The sequence below is a fragment of the Cannabis sativa genome, chromosome 1, assembly GCF_029168945.1.
Source record: "Cannabis sativa cultivar Pink pepper isolate KNU-18-1 chromosome 1, ASM2916894v1, whole genome shotgun sequence".
Lineage (NCBI taxonomy): Eukaryota > Viridiplantae > Streptophyta > Magnoliopsida > Rosales > Cannabaceae > Cannabis > Cannabis sativa.
The window spans coordinates 51562703-51581255 of record NC_083601.1 but is presented as its reverse complement, the minus strand read 5'-3'; the positions used below and the strand labels follow the sequence as shown (position 1 = coordinate 51581255).

The window sequence follows — 18553 nt, the reverse complement described above, 5'->3', positions numbered from 1 at the left end:
GACATAAGGCACCACTTCCTTAGAGATCATATCCAAAGAGGTGATATTATGCTAGACTTTGTAAGCACCGAATTCCAATTAGCGGATATATTCACCAAGCCTCTTAGTGATGAGAGATTTAGTTTCATTAGAAGAGAGCTAGGAATGACCAACTTAGATGAAATATAAGGTTTGCTAGCTATAAAAAAAAAAAAATTAATCAATAGTTGTTCTCCCCCTTTTGATTCATCAAAAAGGGTGGCAAGGAATTCACAAAAAAAAAAAAAAAAAAAAAAAAATTCATATCTCTTTACTTACTTATTTATGCATAATTGTTCCAAATATGATATTAATGAGATTTATATGCATAGATGTGAAAATTTATTGATACTTGACCTATATGAACTATCCTTGTTGAAAAACTTAAAATTATAGGTCAAAATGTAGATTTTTGGTGAACTTTGGACTTGTTTTTTAAACAAGTGAACATGTGAATTTTTGCATATTTGATTTTCTTGTGTGTCTATATGCTTGAATATGTGAAATAGAGTGTATTTAGTATGCCTATAGGTTTGTCTTGATTGAAATTTGCATGAAACAAATTTTTGGTACCTCACTTGTTGAATTTTTAGATTTTTAGGCCTAAAAGAGTGTTTTTCGCCAAACTCTCTCATTTTTCAACATTTTTCGATTCCGTAAGTTTGTACACCTCACATTTTATTTTATAAAACTGCTGGAAAAAGAATTTTTCAATTTCGTTGCATAAAACTCATTTTTGGTACGGTTCTAGTTTTCTTGGCAATTTTCGAAAAACTTACCGTAAATCGTCATTTTTCATTATTTTTCAGATTTTCTTGTTTGAGTAATTTTGTTTTATCATATTAAAGGTATTAGAATTGGTTTGGGGTCATTTGGGTCAAAATTGGATTTTTTAGCCCACTTTTAGAAATTTTTTTTTGCTGGTCCTGTACCAACCGGAATTCCGGTTGTACCATCCGGAATTCCGGATGGCACAGGATCAGCAAAGGGGGCAGTTTTGTCTTTTCAATGCGATTTTTTCCCTTTTTAAACCCTTCCACCGAATTTTTCTTCCCCCATTCAGTTTTTTCAACCCTAATACAGCAGCCATCATCTCCTTCTCTCTAAAATTCTCTCTTTCAAAGCCTCACTCTCATCTTCCAATAATTAAAAAAAAAAAGGAGAAGTGTGTTCTTCAATGGCTTCCTCATCAAGAGCTCCCAAGAGAATGGCTAGTGCAATTCAACAAAGGGAAATAAGGGCAAAAGCAAGGCAAGAGCCCACTCTCTTCTTCAATGATGAAGATCACAACAAGTTTGTCAATGATTTCTCCTCTAGGAAAATTCTCAAAGGTAAAATTTGTGATCTCCCTAGCCTTGATTGTGTTGATTTTAGTCATCATTTTGATACCCTAGGATGGACATCTTTTATTCAAATTAATACTCCATTGTATCCTAGGCTAGTTCAAGGCTTTTATGCTTGTATTAAACCTACATTAGAACCTTTAGGTGTTAGAGGAACCCTTAGAGGAGTAGCTTTTGAACTCAATGTAGCATCTCTTAATGACATGTTAGGAGCACCAAATGGTGGCATATTAGTTGAACCCAAACTTTCTCTCAAAAATGATGCCATTTTTAACTTTGATGAGTGTTCTAGGAATATTTGTGGTGATGGCCCTTTTATTATGAGACCAAAAAGACACCAACTCACTTTAGAGGCTAAAATCCTCCACAAATTTATTGTTGCAAATCTTGCTCCTAGAAGTGGCCACCAAGATGAGATCAATTCCATTGATCAATTACTCATGCATCTCATTATAGCCAAAACCACACCCATCAACCTAGGCTATCTTATTTTAAAATTCATACTTGATGTGGACAAGCCTAATATGATTAAGGCACTTCCCTTTGGTTTTCTTCTTAGCTACCTTTTTCCTCTCTTAGGAATTCCTACCCTACATGAAAAGAAAAATGATCCTACCTCTAGTGACATTCTAGGATCCAAAACTTTCAAGGCTATGGGTTACAAATTCCTTAACAATGAATGGGTTTTCACACCCAAAAGAGGGCAAAGAATGCAAATTGATTTGGAGAGTGATGATGAAGAAATTAATTTGCCCGCAAGTGAAAGTGAAGAAGAAGAAGAAGAAGAAGAAGAAGACATGCCTCCTCAAGCTCCTCCCATGCCTACTTTTCCCCAATTCAACCTTGAGGAAGCTTTCACTCGTCTTCACACTTCGGTTGACAACCAATTTCAAACCTTGCGAAATGATCTCAACTCACAACTCTCCAACCTCAACAATGACATCAACACCATGAGGAGTGACATGGTGCATGGGTTTGCTAATGTGCAAGAGGAGATGGCACAATGGAGGGCATACATGGATCGCTTTGGCCCCCCACCAAACTAGTTCTTGCATTATTTTTTTTTGGCTTATTTAGTTTCCTTTTATTTTTTTTGGTTGTGTGCAAAGGCTTCATGCCTTTTGACTTTGTGTTAGTTGGTATTTTTTTTTTTTTTGTTGTTTGTTTGGTGTGTTGAATGTTATTTTGGATGTTATGTTTTTTTTAATGCATTGGCTTGTTGCTTTGTTTTTATTTTTTTTCTCTTTTCTTTTATTTTTTGTGAATTCCTTGCCACCCTTTTTGATGAATCAAAAGGGGGAGAACAACTATTGATTAATTTTTGGCATCACCTCAAATTTTTTTTTGGTATCTAATCCTTTTATCATAAGTAAAAATTGAGGGGGAGTTTACAAATTCATGCAAGGTAAAATTAAAAGGTAAATTTTTTTTCTTGCACACATTAAGGGGGAGCTAATCCAACTTACTTTGCTTAAATTTTTTCTTTCCCTTTCAAAATAATCAAATATTTGATATCATCAAAAAGGGGGAGATTGTTAACTCAAACTTTTCGATCTCCTTGTTTTGATGATTAGCAAATATTTGATTATTATTTGTTACTAATGATTTATTGATTTTGTAGCAAATTTAAAAGAGAAAATAAATATTTTGGTATTTTTACCAAACTTTTAAAAGCAACACTAAATGGACTCAACAAGCATGTCAAGAGCAAAAGATTCATCAAGGGATCAACAACTCAAGACCCTATTCAAAAGAGGTCTTCAAAATCCCAAAGTCAAAAAGTCAACCCGAAAGTCAAAGTCAAAGTCAAAGTCAAGGTCAACTCTCGGGAAAAATCAACTTGGGATCAAAAACATGCAAATCAAGCTAGGAGGCTCTTCTACATCAAGACTACTCAAAATTAAATGGTATAAATCTACTTTAGTCTTGTTAAAGTGATTTGCATAACACACTAAGTTTTTATAAATTTGAATTTTGGCCCATTCACTAACTTGTGCAACAAGTTTTCTCACACGATAGTTCAAAAAATTTTTTGATTGAATTTCTAAATTACATTTTGTTTAACTAAGAGAACAAAGTTAGAATTTCTGAAATCGGATAATCGAGTAAGAAGTTATGCGCGTTTAAGTCCCGAAAAATGGCACTTTTGCCCTTTGAGTCGGTCATCGAATTCGGATGGCAACCGAATTCCGGTTGCAATCAATCCGGAATTCCGGTTCCCATCCGGACTTCCGGTTCATGGCTGACCCCACCTCGGGAAACGTGCTAACGGCTATAAACGGCTAGTTTTTTATCAAACACTATATAAACTCGATTTTTCTTTCAAAAAATAAGTTGGTTGAGCATTTATTACATATATCTAACCTATCTAAGTGAGATTAAGGAGCTTCTAAGTTTGAAATCCAAACCAACACTTTTCACACACTTTGAGCCAAAATTTGATTTTATTCATCTTAAGTGTGCTTGCTTTTCACTCTAGGTTTCCATTGTATCATCATATTTCTAGAGTGATTTTAGCTTGTATATCAAACACATTTCCATATTGTGATTGAGGTGAGGTTGGCACCGGTTTTGTAAACAACCCGGAAATAGTGAGATTGGCACTTTAACAATCCGAGAAAGAGGTTAATAGTCCTCGGGGGTGCGAAACTATTGTAAGAGGTTTGGAAATACCTTGGTGAAAATTTCCCGGTTGTAAGGGTTAGTCAAGCCCGTTAACTTGGCTCGATATTGGAACTCAAAGCTAGGTCCATAGCTTTGAAGACCAAGGACGTAGGTGGCATAGTTCTACCGAACCTTGTAAAAATCGAGAGTTTGCATTTTCTAATCCTTAAACTCTTTACTTTACAAGTTTAATTATTTGTCTTAATATATTGCTTGCCATACTACTTGCTTTTACTTGATTAATTGACTAATTGCATAATTTTGTGTTAAAAGTTTTAATTTTCCGAAATTAGTTTAAATTTCCAATTCACCCCCCCTCTTGGAAACATATCTTGGGCTAACATCATCCCCCTTAGTTAGCGGGTAATGACCAACTCTCCTTTTAGTTGTACTAGTACCTAGAGATAATATATTCATATCACTATAGGTAGGATCTTATATAGCTCTCTTAAGGTTACAATGTATGAATCAGTAGGCAGGTCTTTAATGAGAGAGAGATAGAGACTTGGAGGCTTGAGAGAGAGAGGGAGAGAAAGCCCTTTGGGCATGTAGAAGAGAGAGAGAGAGAGAGAGAGAGAGAGAGAGAGAGAGAGAGAGAGAGAGAGAGAGAGAGAGAGAGAGAGAGAGAGAGAGAGAGAGAGAGAGAGAGAGAGAGAGAGAGAGGAAGATTAGGGTTCCAGACTTAGAGCTTTATGGCCTAAATTAGAGTTAGACTGACTTAGGCTTTTAGGGTTGAGTTAAGGCTCTTTATATAGGAGAGCATAAACCCTAATTAGCAGATAAAATAATAGATATTCATGTGTTAAATTAATAAATACAAATGGCCAAATTACCCCTTGAAAGTAGATATTTTTGTAGCATCTTAGTGGACTGTCAAGGCCAAAATCGTAGCTTGGCTTGCTGTCCAAGGATGAAGGTTGCGCATCAATGTCCTGCTAGGGAGAAGCTGGCTGACCATACACCTACAGGATGAGGTCTGGCCGGCCATGCTCTAACTAGGATCTGGCAGGTCCTGTTCTTGTTAGGGTCTAGCAGATTATGTTCTTGCCAGGGTCTGGTAGGTCATGTTTCTGTCAGCTTTACCAAGAGGAGGCTAGCCTTTAGATATGGAGGCCAACTTTTGGTGAGTAGAAGTCAGCTTTGTACACATTTTCCTTGCAAAGGTCAGGTTCTCTTAGTCGAACGGAAGCTCCCTGGGTCTGAAAGTTACCTTTTGGGCAGCCAGCTTGTGCCTAGATCCTGGCCGGCCATACAAGCTCTTCCTTGCTAGCCTATAAACTCCCCTTGGCTGGCCAGACATGTTGGTACAACTACTTGACGACTTGCTTCACTCCTTTCACTTGCTGCTTGACGGTTTTACCATACCTTATAAGGAGACTTTGTCTTGCTATTGACAAGGTTGTATTCCACATAAGTTTCATTTATGTCATAAAGCTCCAAGTCTGAAACTCTAATTCTCTCCTCTCTCTCTCTCTCTCTCTCTCTCTCTCTCTCTCTCTACTACACGCCCAAAGGGCTCTCTACCTCTCTCCCTCTCACACGCCTCCAAGACTTTATCTCTCCCTCATTAGAGACCTACCTACTGATTTATACATTGTAACCTTAAGAGAGTTATATCAGATTCCACCTATAGTGATCTGAGTAAGTATTAATACAACTGAAAGGGGAGTAGGTCATTACCCGCTAACTGAGGGGCCAAACCTCTATAAAAATCATTGTGTTCTAATTGTGTAACACGTAAGAAACATTAGATTAATACGAGCCCGTTGTCGGTTGACCACTTTTCAAGGTCAACAATGAGTGTTGAGGTGGGCCACTGGTTTCTCGGTTCTGGTAGTTTTATCGTGGGTGTCACCTGATGGGGGTTATTTTAAACTGAACGTGGATGCAAGCGTTTAGGGAGTTCACTGTCGGTGTCGCCTAGGGTACAGTGTCATAGTACGAGACCAACAGGGGATTTGTGTGACTTCCGTTGAGACTCCAACGTTGGGCTTTCTTTCTCCTCCAGTAGTTGAAGCTATGGCAATTCTACAGGGCTTGTTGCTTTTCTCTAGGCTTGGGTTTTCATAACGTGAAGGATGAAATGAATTGTCAACGTGTTACTAACATCCTACAGAAGAAAAATTTGCTCTTGACTCAATTTAGTTCAATTATGTTATATATATGTGATCGCATTAATCTTTTTAAGTTCTTTTATTGTAATTTTATGGGATATTGGCGGCTAAACCACATGAACTTTATGGTTTGTAACACTTAACCACAAAAATTGAATTTTTGGCGGCTAAACTACCTAAACTGTAGTTCCGTTTTGCTCTGCACACTTCCGTCCAAAAATCACAGTTAAGTGCCACAGTGGACTGTCCACGTGTACACAATTGTACACGTGGCAAATTTTTAGTGGTCCACGTAATATTAATTTTAAAAAATAATTATAAATATTTACAAAAAATAAAAAAAAATCAGAAAAAAAAATAAAACATTTTTTATTAATTTTTTTTCTTTTTCTTTTTTCTACTTTTTTTTCATTTTTTTCTTCTTTCATTTTTTTTTTTTATTTTTTTATTTTGATTCATTCTTTTCTTCCTCCTCTGAACCCACACCCACTCCTTCTTCTTCCTTTCTTCATCTCCTTCGTCTTCTTGCATAATCAATGGGTGTCCAGTCGAGACTGATCTTCGATGAGCTGGGTTAAAAAGCTTGTGGAGAGTGAGAAGAGTGTTATGGACCATTCCAAGGACCCTCTAGCACTGGCTCTGGACCAAACTAAAAGGACCCCCAAGACGATCACTTTTTGGAGCGTATCTGCAGCTATGAATCTGAAGTTCATGGCGTACGGATTATTAATTGAGATGAAGTGAAAAGAAAGGAGTGGGACAGCGAAAAGTGCCACCAAACGATTGATTCCAGAGCACTGGTCAGGGCTGAAGATTTTCCACCATTTTACAGAGCCGTAGGCCAAGATCATGGCCACATATAAAGGCGCCACAGCTTTCAAGACATGGTAAAGGTCTAAAAGAGTGATCATTTTTGAAAGGGTTTAAGGAAGGAGTTTGAAAACCCAGATGAGGTCTTTGGGAGGAATATATGAGCGAAGAGTGAATTAGTGAGATTCGAACAAGAGGTTGTCAGAGCCCATTTTTTAAGGAAAGTGATGGAGAATGGAGGAAAGGAGTATTAAATAAATGGAGTTTCAGTTGCGTTCTTTCTGGTGTTTCTGGTGTTTTTCATAGAAAGAGCCAACATTGATTTTGCAAGAAGACGAAGGAGATGAAGAAAGGAAGAAGGAGTGGTGGGTGTGGGTTCTCTAGAGGAGGAAGAAAAGAGTAAATCAAAATTAAAAAAAATTAAAAAAAAGAAGAAAAAAATGAAGAAAAAAAAAAGCAGAAAAAAAAGTAATAAAAAATAATTTTTTTTTAATTTTTATATATTTTTAAATATTTATAATTATTTTTTAAAAACTCATATTACGTGGACCACTGAAAATTTGCCACGTGTACAAGTGTGTACACGTGGACAGTCCACCGTGGCACTTAACTGTGATTTTTGGACGGAAGTGTGCAGAGCAAAACGGAACCAGAGTTTAGGTAGTTTAGCCGCCAAAAATTCAGTTTTTGTGGTTAAGTGTTACAAACTGTAAAGTTCAGGTGGTTTAACCGCCAATATCCCTAATTTTATTGTAAATTTTATAGCTCATAATCTTATTTAACTTGCTTTATCCTTGAATAAGTTTAGAGTGTGATGACCGAGTTTACCGAACATTATTTGAGCCTTTGTGACTTGGTATTGGTTTTTTTCTCTCTTAATAAAAAATAAATTCTATTCCCCAAAAATAAAAAGTAGGACCGATCATCAAAGTTGAAAACAAGAAGAGCCCAAAAATAGGCCCAGACTGTCCAACGTGGCCTTCGAGGTGGCTCACTCAGTCTAAACAAATCACTTTCATATCTCACCCCCAACCACCTCACGACAAAACCTACCTACGTATATCTGACCAAACTCTTTCTACTATCCCCTGCTTCTACCCTATAATAAATTTCTATGCTCCTCCTTTTATAACCGTTAAAATTAACGATGCAAAGCATCAACGGCTTATATTTTAAGCTTAGTGTAAGCTCTAATGCAGCAGATTTACACCCTCTACAGACCTGAGAACAGCCCGAGTTTCATAGCTACAAACAATCGCATAACAGAGAGTGTCATTACAGAACTCCATAAGAAACTCCGCTCCCCTCTATACACTACTCGATATTATTATATTAATAATTTTTTAATTACTCCATCCTTTAAAATAATAATTAATTAATTAATTAATTATTATTAAAAAATAAAATAATAAAAAAAAGAAAAAGAAAATTTGCATTTCTGACTTGTGCCGGTTTCGAAGAGGCACATAAAGGCAGGAAGTTTTTTTTAGGGTTGTTGAGAAAGAAGAAGAAGAAGAGAAAAGAGAAAGCTCCGTACACACAGTCAACAATGGCGTTCTCTTCTCTGCTCAGATCTACCACCGGAGCTGTTCTGATTGAAGCTTCTAGACCTGAAATCTTTGCGCCTCTTGCTTCTTCCAATCCTTCTAAGGTATTTTTCCCTTTCTCTTTCTCTCATCTTGATAATCTATTGCTTAAACTGTTTGATCAATGTTAGCAATCAACTGTCTCGTTGCTCATTTGATCGACCGTTTATTGTTATTTCGTCTAGTCGAGCTTAACGTGTTAATTTATATATTTATATGTGTGTATATTCGTGCTGTGTGCGATTTTCTTTTATTTTTCTCAAAGAAACTCCTATCGGTTATATATTGTTTTGAATTTTGTTCTTCTATTTTGCGATGTGAGCTTTCTTAGTTTTTCGATTATTGTTATTATATTATACACACCGTTTGATGTTTGATTTTTGAACAAAAAAAACGAGGATAAATGAAAGTAACACATATCTGTACTGTTAAGCTCAAAATGTTTAGTTAATTTGCTCATGTAAATTTCAATCAATTTATTTTTTCCATACATAAATTTTGCATTTGTTCTAATTCCTCTCATGTTAAAATGTTTTTGTCTTATTATGATATGTGTTAGAAAAACCTTTTTATTAATTTGTTAGAAATTCGTATTTAATCTTTTGAACTTTTTTCTGTTTTGGCTTTACACGGACTTCATTATCCTCCACACAAATATAAATATTTATTGGTGATATTTTCCTTCTAATTTTTTTTCTTTTCAGGCATCGAGCATTTGTTTCAATCGCAACCCAAACTCTGCAAGATTTCAATCAAGTTTATTTGGCACTGCTGTCCCAAGTGGATCATCTGTTTTACAGTTGAGTAACGTAATATATTAAGTTTATATAGGTTTAAGCATATTTTCTGTTCTAATTTACTGACCCAAGAAGATGACACATTGTTCAGGGTATGCAATGTCAAGAGTGTCCAACCCATTAAAGCAACGGCCACTGAAGTACCACCAACTGTTCAGAGTAAGGACTGGACACTTCATATGTTGTAGTGTGAATTTCGAAATTCCAAAATATTTTGATGTTCACTCACTCATAATTTATTTTGTTTAGAATTGAAGACCAGTGGGAAGACAAAGGTTGGGATCAATGGTAAGTTCATCATAGTTCCTACTTTGAATTGACAACTTAATCATGAATGTAAGCAGTAAGCCAAGGGATTAATTTCGTACTTTTTCATTGCTTGACTCATATAGGTTTTGGTCGGATTGGAAGATTGGTTTTACGAGTAGCAACATTCAGGGATGATATTGACGTAGTGGCAGTGAATGATCCTTTCATTGATGCTAAATACATGGTAAGGATGTCAACCTAGCTGCAGCTTGACGGATTTCAGCTACTGATGTTATTGCTATGCTCATCATTATCATCTATATGTTAATTAAATGATGCAAAAATCAAGCATAGTATTTTACTGACATTTCTCTGCTTAAATAATGCTGCTCAGATGATGCAAATAGGTTTCTTATGTCTGTAAGACTGCATTGAGCTTATAATTTGGTTGACATGTCTGCTGAAAATTCCTGTTAGCTGTTCGCTTCATATTGTAGAATGACTTGATATATGTCTTATTTTTGTGCCATGCTTGATTTCTTCTTGTTTTGCTAGTATGTTTTTGTTGAATCTTGTGATTTTTTATGGTCTAAATTGGGTATAAGGATTATACACTACATAAATAAGATAGGGAAACCATGGTATAAAGAATATAGTAGAACATTTATATTGCATTTTATATAAGTAGCTATTAAATTTGCAAACACCTCAAAGGAATTCAGTGCTAATGCTAGCAGTTTGGATTTTGTTGTATTTTGTGTTAGCTTTTTTTTTTTATTATTATTATTATATATGTTAAAGTTGAATGTATGGCAGTTTGTTAACTTGCCACTTATTCTCACATTTTTTGGATTATATACTCTTGAGGGCTGAGTGTGAGCTGTAGTGATGAACTATGGTCATTTATAGGCTTATGATACTAGCTTGAAGGACCTTTATTTATATTCATGCAATCAATGTGTCTGAATGAAATGAGCATTTTCAGATTTTTTTTATTAAATTGCTGTCGTTCGCATTAGTTTTACAACTTAGTAACAGACTAACAATTACTCTTAATTGTCTTCTATGGTCATCCCATTATGCGAAACTGATTATGATATCTCTTTTCTCTATGCAGGCCTACATGTTCAAATATGATTCTACTCATGGATTATTCAAAGGAAGCATTAGGGTTGTAGATGATTCAACCTTAGAAATCAATGGGAAGCAGATAAAGGTTCTGAGCAAAAGGTAATTTTCATCAGATCTTAGCATGAAAGTGTGCATGTGTTCCTTTTTTCTAAACTTATTGTACTTTGAGCTGACAAGTACAATCTAAACCTTTAATCAGGGACCCTGCTGAGATTCCTTGGGGTGATTATGGAGCTGAGTATGTCGTTGAATCTTCCGGTGTTTTCACAACAATTGACAAGGCTTCAGCACATAAAAAGGTTTGTTTTATTAATTTATTTTGTTCTCTGTCTCAGTCATTCAGATGCGTTGCACATACAAATCCATATTCATTTGCATGAAATTCGTTGTAACATTGAGCTTTTCTGTCTTTGTAGGGTGGAGCCAAGAAAGTAGTTATATCAGCTCCATCAGCTGATGCACCTATGTTCGTGGTTGGAGTAAATGAGCAGACATACAAGCCAAACATGGACATTGTTTCCAATGCAAGCTGTACTACTAACTGTCTTGCTCCTCTAGCTAAGGTTTGGTGGCTACTTGTCTTTTTTTTCATTTTTTTAGAAAAAAAAGAAATAAATAAATAAAAGAAGAGAGTCCAAACGAAAAAGCAAAAGAGAGTGACAGCCCTTTTAAAAACAGTAAGATGAACAGTGTTAGAAATTTCTTTTAAAAAGTAACAGATGAGTTGTCATTTTTGAAATATGATTAATGAAATTTTTCAAACTGTATTTTGAATTTATGAATGCATCTGGTTAAATACCCTTGTGCTTTTGGTGTTAGCTAAAATGTTTTTGGTTATTCTCTGAGCAATTCTCTTAATGCTTTACCTAGGTGGTTCATGAGGAATTTGGTATTCTTGAAGGTTTAATGACAACGGTTCATGCAACTACAGGTTTGTTTTTCACTGTTTCTTTTTATTTTTGATAAAATAGGAGAAAGTGGTGTACAAGCTAGTTACTTAATTATTGTTTCCAATATTCAGCAACACAGAAGACCGTTGATGGCCCATCAATGAAGGATTGGAGAGGAGGCCGTGGAGCTGGACAAAATATTATTCCTAGTTCTACTGGTGCAGCAAAGGTAGTAACAGTAACTAATTCATAGGAAATTCTAAAAACAATGCTGGTTTTATTATCGTGTTTGATTATTGTTATTATTATGCTTTTGGAACTGTAGGCTGTTGGTAAGGTTCTCCCAGAACTGAATGGAAAGCTTACTGGAATGGCCTTCCGTGTTCCAACTCCTAATGTCTCAGTGGTAGACTTAACTTGTCGACTTGAGAAGAGTGCTTCTTATGAAGATGTCAAGGCAGCCATTAAGTATGTTCTTGCATTCTTTGTGAAGTATCTAACCATTGTACTATTCCTCTCGTGCTCGTCTGTGTAATTTTCATGTTTTTAATTCTTTGTTCTGTGATTGCCTATATAGGTATGCATCAGAAGGACCACTTAAAGGCATTCTTGGGTACACAGATGAAGATGTTGTCTCCAATGATTTCGTTGGTGACACAAGGTATAATTTCTCTACCAGCATATTGGCAGTGTAGTGCCCTGGAAATACCATTTAACTAAAGAAATTAGATTGGGAAAAATAACCGTAGTTATGCTGTCATTTGTTTCAAATACAAAATATTTGTTTTCTTCACCGTTGAATTTGTGGGTCTTTACCTATAAACTCTCACCCTATTGCATCGTTAGCCCTTGTCAATTCATCTCAACAGAAGCTGAAAGTGTCTTTTATGAATATTCATCTTACTTGGACATGTCTTCACTGCAGGTCAAGTATTTTCGATGCCAAGGCTGGAATAGGGCTTAGCACATCCTTCATGAAGCTTGTGTCATGGTACGATAACGAATGGGGATACAGGTAAAGATCTTTTCACACTACCAAGTTCCAATTTCCTTGTGCTATGTAGTTTTCTCAAATCTGCGAGTTCTGTAGAGGGTGACAAATCATGTTTTTCCTTTTTCCCTAACAGCAACCGTGTTTTGGACCTTATTGAGCACATGGCGTTGGTAGCGGCTACCTACTAAGTATTGTTGCTGCTGCAACAACAATTTTTTTTAGAGCTCTTGCTATGAGTTTGGTTGGAGAGTAGTTAATACATTTTGATAGGGTTTCGGGTTTTTCCTCATCTCATTTGGTGCGATTTAAAGATTTCGCATGGTTCAGTTTGAAAATAATGAAAATTCTGAGATGTATGGGCTTTGATAATCATTGTCTCATTGGAGTTGATGCCATTAATATACATATTGAGAAGGGTTTCTTCTGCTTCTCTTGTATGGCTTTTCTTTCTAGTAACTTTTGACATGAATCTTTCATCTCTTGATAAAAATGGTTTCATTTCCTATGTTGATCAATGCTAGTATCAACTACCAAATACATCTGAATATGGGTACAGCTCAAGTTATAGGCATAATAAATAATTTTTAACCACATTATAAATGCAAATGGCATCAAATTAATTGTCTACCACCCCTCACCATCTTCAAAGTAGTGCTTAGCACTTTTAAGACATGTATCGTAATTGGTTAGCAATGCTTTATAAAAGTAATTACATTTAATTATATGAGATCAGATACTTAGTTGGACACATAGTGATTTTGACACATAAAAAAGTGAGGAATTACTTAGTGTCTTTTAGCATTTTTCTCTTCAAAATAGTTATTCGGGTAATTGCTTGTTTAATCTTCATATTAACTTTAGTCAATTTCAATGCACATTAATGTCTGAAAATATATATTAAACATATATAATAAGGCTCTTTCAAGAAAAAACATATATAATAAGGGAGGATATGGTCAAATGAACAATGATATTTTCTGCATTGGTTGGTGACAATAGCTTTAGAGGAAGTTGGTGGTGGCTACCCCATTTATACTAAACTATTGTTCTAGCTGAATTTATTCATCTCTTTTTTCCTTTTAAGATTCTCATAATGAAGCCAAATTTTCTAAAAAATAAAACAATGATAATTATGCTACTGAATAAATTAACGAATATTAATTTTATTTATTTATTTATTATAGGAGAAATGAACATCAATTTGGGAATAGAAAAATGTAATAATGATAATGAATGAATAGTGATAATTAGCAACAGTGCTATTGCACAAGAGATACCAACCAGACCAAAATAAAAAATAAAAAAATATATCAATTTGTAAACACAGACAAATCCTATGGACACTTGTAGAAGTTTTAAAAACGTTTATTCCATGATCTATCTCCTTATTTTCATATAATAATAACAAATATATTTATTAAAAAAATAAAAATTCCTAACATGATGGTGACTAGTGAATATGTTTATATAAAATTTTATTTTTTATAATTTGATCAATTGACTATTGTTAGTTTATTTTATTTATATATTTCAAAATATATAATAAATTTTTTTGATGTTTTTGACCGTAGTTGATTTCGGGTTAATCACTTTGTTGATATCTACTTTATTTTTGTAGTGAGGTTGATATCATACTGTTTTTTCTTGTTATTATTTAACTTTTTTTTTTTGCAGTAATAATGGTGGCGTTTGGTAACATTTTTTTAATCAGTTTTCTGTTTTTAAAAGTAGAAAAGTGAAAATATTTTTCAAAAACATGTTCTATAAAACTGTTTTTACTTTTCAATTTTATAATTAGAAATCAAAATTTTAAAAACAAAAAGAATCACTTTCAATATTTTTTTAAACAGTTTTTTTTCTTAATCAATCTTTTAGATTAGGACCAGACCCGGACCCAAATCCCCTCCCTACGGCCCTGGCGCTAAACCCGACTTTTGACTTGAACCCGAATCAAACCCCGGACCTAGACCCGACTTAAATAAAATCAAAAAATAAAAATAAAAATAAACTTTATAGAACACACTTTTGTTTTTTGTTTTTAAAATTGAAAAACAAAAGTGGTTACAGAACGCATTTTTGTTTTTTAAAAACAAATTTTTTAAAAACAAAAATTTTACTTTCATTTTGTGATTAAAAGATTAAAAAACAAAAGTGTTACCAAACGGCACCAATATTTTTGAAAAATTAACTAGTAAAGATAAAAAAAAAATTACGAGTCCTAAAAATAAATTAACATAAAAAAGAAATATGATATAAATAAACTCCTAATACAATTAACAATATTTTTTGCTAAATCAGCAATAATATAGGAATATTATTTAAGATAAAAAAAAATTATTACTTTATTTTTATTCATTCATTGATTTCTATTTTCTACTACACAGTACATAATAATACCCATATAGCCATGTATAGATCAAAGGTTTAGTTTTGCAGCACTAAAATTAATCTTACATTAATATCTTATTTTACTTATTATTTATGAGTAGAGTAGGTAAGTACTGTTATAATCATATATATCAAACACAAGGCTTAAGGCACATGCAACGACGTCGTATCTTGGAGCATTTGCCGTATGGAAAGCCCTCACTTTGGCATATTTCCACACAATTGTCGCGATATAGGCAAAGTCCTGAGTATTTTTCACTTTCCACTTCACATGTTTTTGCTTCAGTTCCACTCAGTGATATTTCATCTGTTACAATAATTAAATTATTATACAAACAATATTATTAGTAGCCTACACATAGGCTAAAGTCCCTCCGTTCCTGATTATTACTAACATATTTATATACCAATTACTTGAACAAAGCAAGATTTGTATTTATATATATAAACTTACGGGAAATAAGAACAACAATGAGCAACAACACTGTCAAGACCTTCCTCTCCATGCCTTATTAGTTAATTATTTTAGTCAAGTTTGAAGGTTCTTATCTTCCTTCTTCTGTATATATATAAATATATAGATGGGTTTTATACTAACTAGTAAATAGGTATCAAGCGTACGTTATATCTTGTTTAATGCATATTATGAATGTGAACATGGTGAACCATAAGTCATGTAGAAGTTTATGACAAGTGTCAATACTTGAGATATTTTGTAACATTCAACTTTAGCATTAATGATCGATAATATTATATTTTCACATCTATATCTATATCTCCCTCTATGTAAAACGTGACTATCATACGTTTTTTTTTAGAGAAACTATCATACTTTAGTTTGTATTTAAAATTACATTGGTAAAAAAAGTTATACAAGTGGGAAATTTCTTCTATTTAAGAAAGTTCATTATCTATTCTAGAGGTATAGTTAGTTAATCTATAAGTCTCAACATTAAAGTGATTGATATGAAAGAGATGTTTTAGAAAGAAAGCTAGACAATAAAACTTTAATATCAAAAAGATAACTATTAGAGTTAATCTTACATTACTAATGTGTGGAAATAAATTGTGATATATAAGATGAATGGGCTACTCTTCCCATTGTCAATTGGTTTTGAGATGGAACCTCATTCATCTTATCCAAAACTCTAACATAGTATCAGAGCCACTTGTGATCCGTTGTGAGCCCAAATTGCCACCAGTCCAAAAAAGCCATTTGTGATCCGTTGTGAGCCAAAGTGCTGCCAGTCCAAAAAAGATACTTCTGCTATCTCCCCTTTAACCTCCATTTGGGACCTTTCAGCCAATGTGTGCCAATTTTCAGTATTGGAGTCTTTGACCTCTTTCAAAATCTACGAATTTTCCGACGTGTACACCCACAAATTTTCCAATATTTGGCATTGTGGGATTCTTTCAAATGTCACGTTTGACCTTGTGGTTTCTTAAAGGTCGTTCGTTATATCCACACTTTCCAAACCCAAACGTGAGGAAGGTGTATTAGAGTTAGTCCCACATTGCTAATGTGTGAAAATAAATTGTGATATATAATGAATGAGCTACTCCTCCCATTGTCAATTGGTTCTGAGATGGAACCTCATTCATCTTATCTAAAATTATAACATAACCCCTAATTCATTCATGTACATTGTCTCGCCCTCTAAAGTTGAGAACAAAGATAGTGAATCTCACTACAAGAATTTGGATTAATACCGGCGGTATTATTCCCGGCGGAACAGACCCGCCTCTAATAATGGGGGTATTACCGGCGGAATTAGTAATCCGCCGGTAATAATTATTTAGTAAATAACGTTTTAAATAAATAAATAATATTTTATTTTAAATTGATTAATACCGGCGGATGAGAATTAATACCGGCGGAATCCCGCCTCGAAAAAAGAGGGCGGGAATTTTGCCGCCCAAAGTTTTGAAAACATTAATGCCGGCGGATTAATACCGGCGGGTCCCGCCGGTATTAAATGGGGATTCTGACCGTTTGGATTAATACCGGCGGAACCCAATTTATACCGGCGGGTCCCGCCGGTATTAAAAATCTATAAAAACCCCTCCCCATTTCAGAAAACCATTTTTGTCATTTCCCTATTCCACCTTCCCCATTCCACTGTTGTTTACCAAAATGGTACGTTTTACATTTATCAACTCGCAAGCGCACGAATCTTTATTGTAGTATGGAGATTGTGAAGAACGAGGTCGAACCCATGGGAATTGCGTGAAATCGAAGAAAATACTTATTTAATCTAAGCTAATAAAACTCTAACCTAGTTCCGAAAATGGTGAGGTTTTTGGTAACAAAATAAAATAAAGTGTTTAAATGATAAAAATGACAGTAACAGATATTTTCAGAAATATTTTAGGATATTATCAAGGGTTCAGAATCTACTTAATGTTTATAAAAATATTTATGTTTATATTGATTCTCATAATTTAATCAGTAATCAAACCAATTATTTTCTAATAAAAAAAATAGATTTTCCTTCGCTTTAAAATTATAACTTCTAAGCATTAAATGTGAAACAATTTAATGTAAATACAAAAAATCAAAGAATATTATTTTTAATAAAATATGGAACCAAGCATAAATAATTTCTAACTATCAAAAATACTTGATATTAAAGATGAAAGAAAATTATTTTAAGAAGCGAAAATCATAAGCATATATTATAATGAGAATCAAAAATAAAAATAAATACTTAATTAAATACACTAGGTTTCATCGTCCTCCTTAATAATAAGGGAACTTAGAAACCCATAAGAAAATTAACTAAGAAAGCGGTAAACTAACACTGAGCGCTCTGAGCGTTTTCTCTGGGTTTTTCTGTCCGAAACCGAAACTCAGAATGGCGAATTCTAAAAACCTAAGCTTCTATTTATAGAAGAGTAGAAGGACTAATGTGCAATTAAACTTATTACAAATTGCAAGTGGGTAAAAATGTAATAAAAATAACTTAATTCGGAGTGCCACGTGTCACTGTCGGATTGGATGCATGTGGACACGTGGAGAGACGAGAGAATGCCACGTGGAAAGTGGCTGAAGCTACTTTGGGCTGAAGGGAATCGGACCAGAGGAGAACCACTCGCGCGCCTGGGAAGTGGCGCGCACGCACGGCTAAGGAGAGCCGTGCGCGTCACGCGCGCGTGGGAGCGAGAGAGGCGGGGGGTCGGGGCTCCTGCTGGGCTTCTGCGCGCGAATGGGAGACCGCCACGTGTCGTGGCTGTTGGCTGGGAGAGAAAGAGGGCCAAATGGGCTTTTGTCCTTTTGTGCTCTCTTTTGGGCTTCAAAAATGCCATTTTTCATTGCTTTGGATCACATTTTTACCATTTTTCTTTTTCTTTTCCTTTCTTTTCACAAATGCTATTTTCTCAATCAAACACAAACAAAATTAAATCCAAACAAAATATTTTCAACATAAAATATATCACAATAATTTTAATGAAAATATTTATTTAAAATTTAATTAATTTGTATTTCTTTAAATAAATACAATGCATTTTCTTAACTTTTTATTTTTCTTTTTCTCAATTATGCCATAAATACTATTATTATTTATAAA

At 34.3% G+C, this 18553-nt stretch overlaps 1 protein-coding gene and 1 long non-coding RNA gene across 2 annotated transcripts; one reads left to right on the top strand and one right to left on the bottom strand.

Moving 5' to 3' along the window:
- The first annotated feature begins 8188 nt into the window (after positions 1 to 8188).
- On the top strand, positions 8189 to 13111 carry LOC115705493 (glyceraldehyde-3-phosphate dehydrogenase GAPCP1, chloroplastic). Its single transcript, XM_030632832.2, has 14 exons — positions 8189 to 8600; positions 9240 to 9334; positions 9424 to 9491; positions 9582 to 9620; positions 9725 to 9825; positions 10699 to 10811; positions 10912 to 11011; positions 11129 to 11275; positions 11583 to 11643; positions 11734 to 11831; positions 11928 to 12070; positions 12180 to 12263; positions 12528 to 12617; positions 12730 to 13111. Exons 1-14 carry the CDS (start codon positions 8499 to 8501, stop codon positions 12782 to 12784), a joined length of 1296 nt encoding a protein of 431 aa, XP_030488692.2. The 5' UTR covers positions 8189 to 8498; the 3' UTR covers positions 12785 to 13111.
- A 1809-nt stretch (positions 13112 to 14920) lies between these two features.
- Positions 14921 to 15758, bottom strand: LOC133033600 (uncharacterized). Its single transcript, XR_009685745.1, has 2 exons — positions 15439 to 15758; positions 14921 to 15291 (listed from the first exon to the last, which is right to left on the bottom strand). It is a non-coding gene; the product is annotated as an uncharacterized LOC133033600 (long non-coding RNA).
- Positions 15759 to 18553: the final 2795 nt, after the last annotated feature.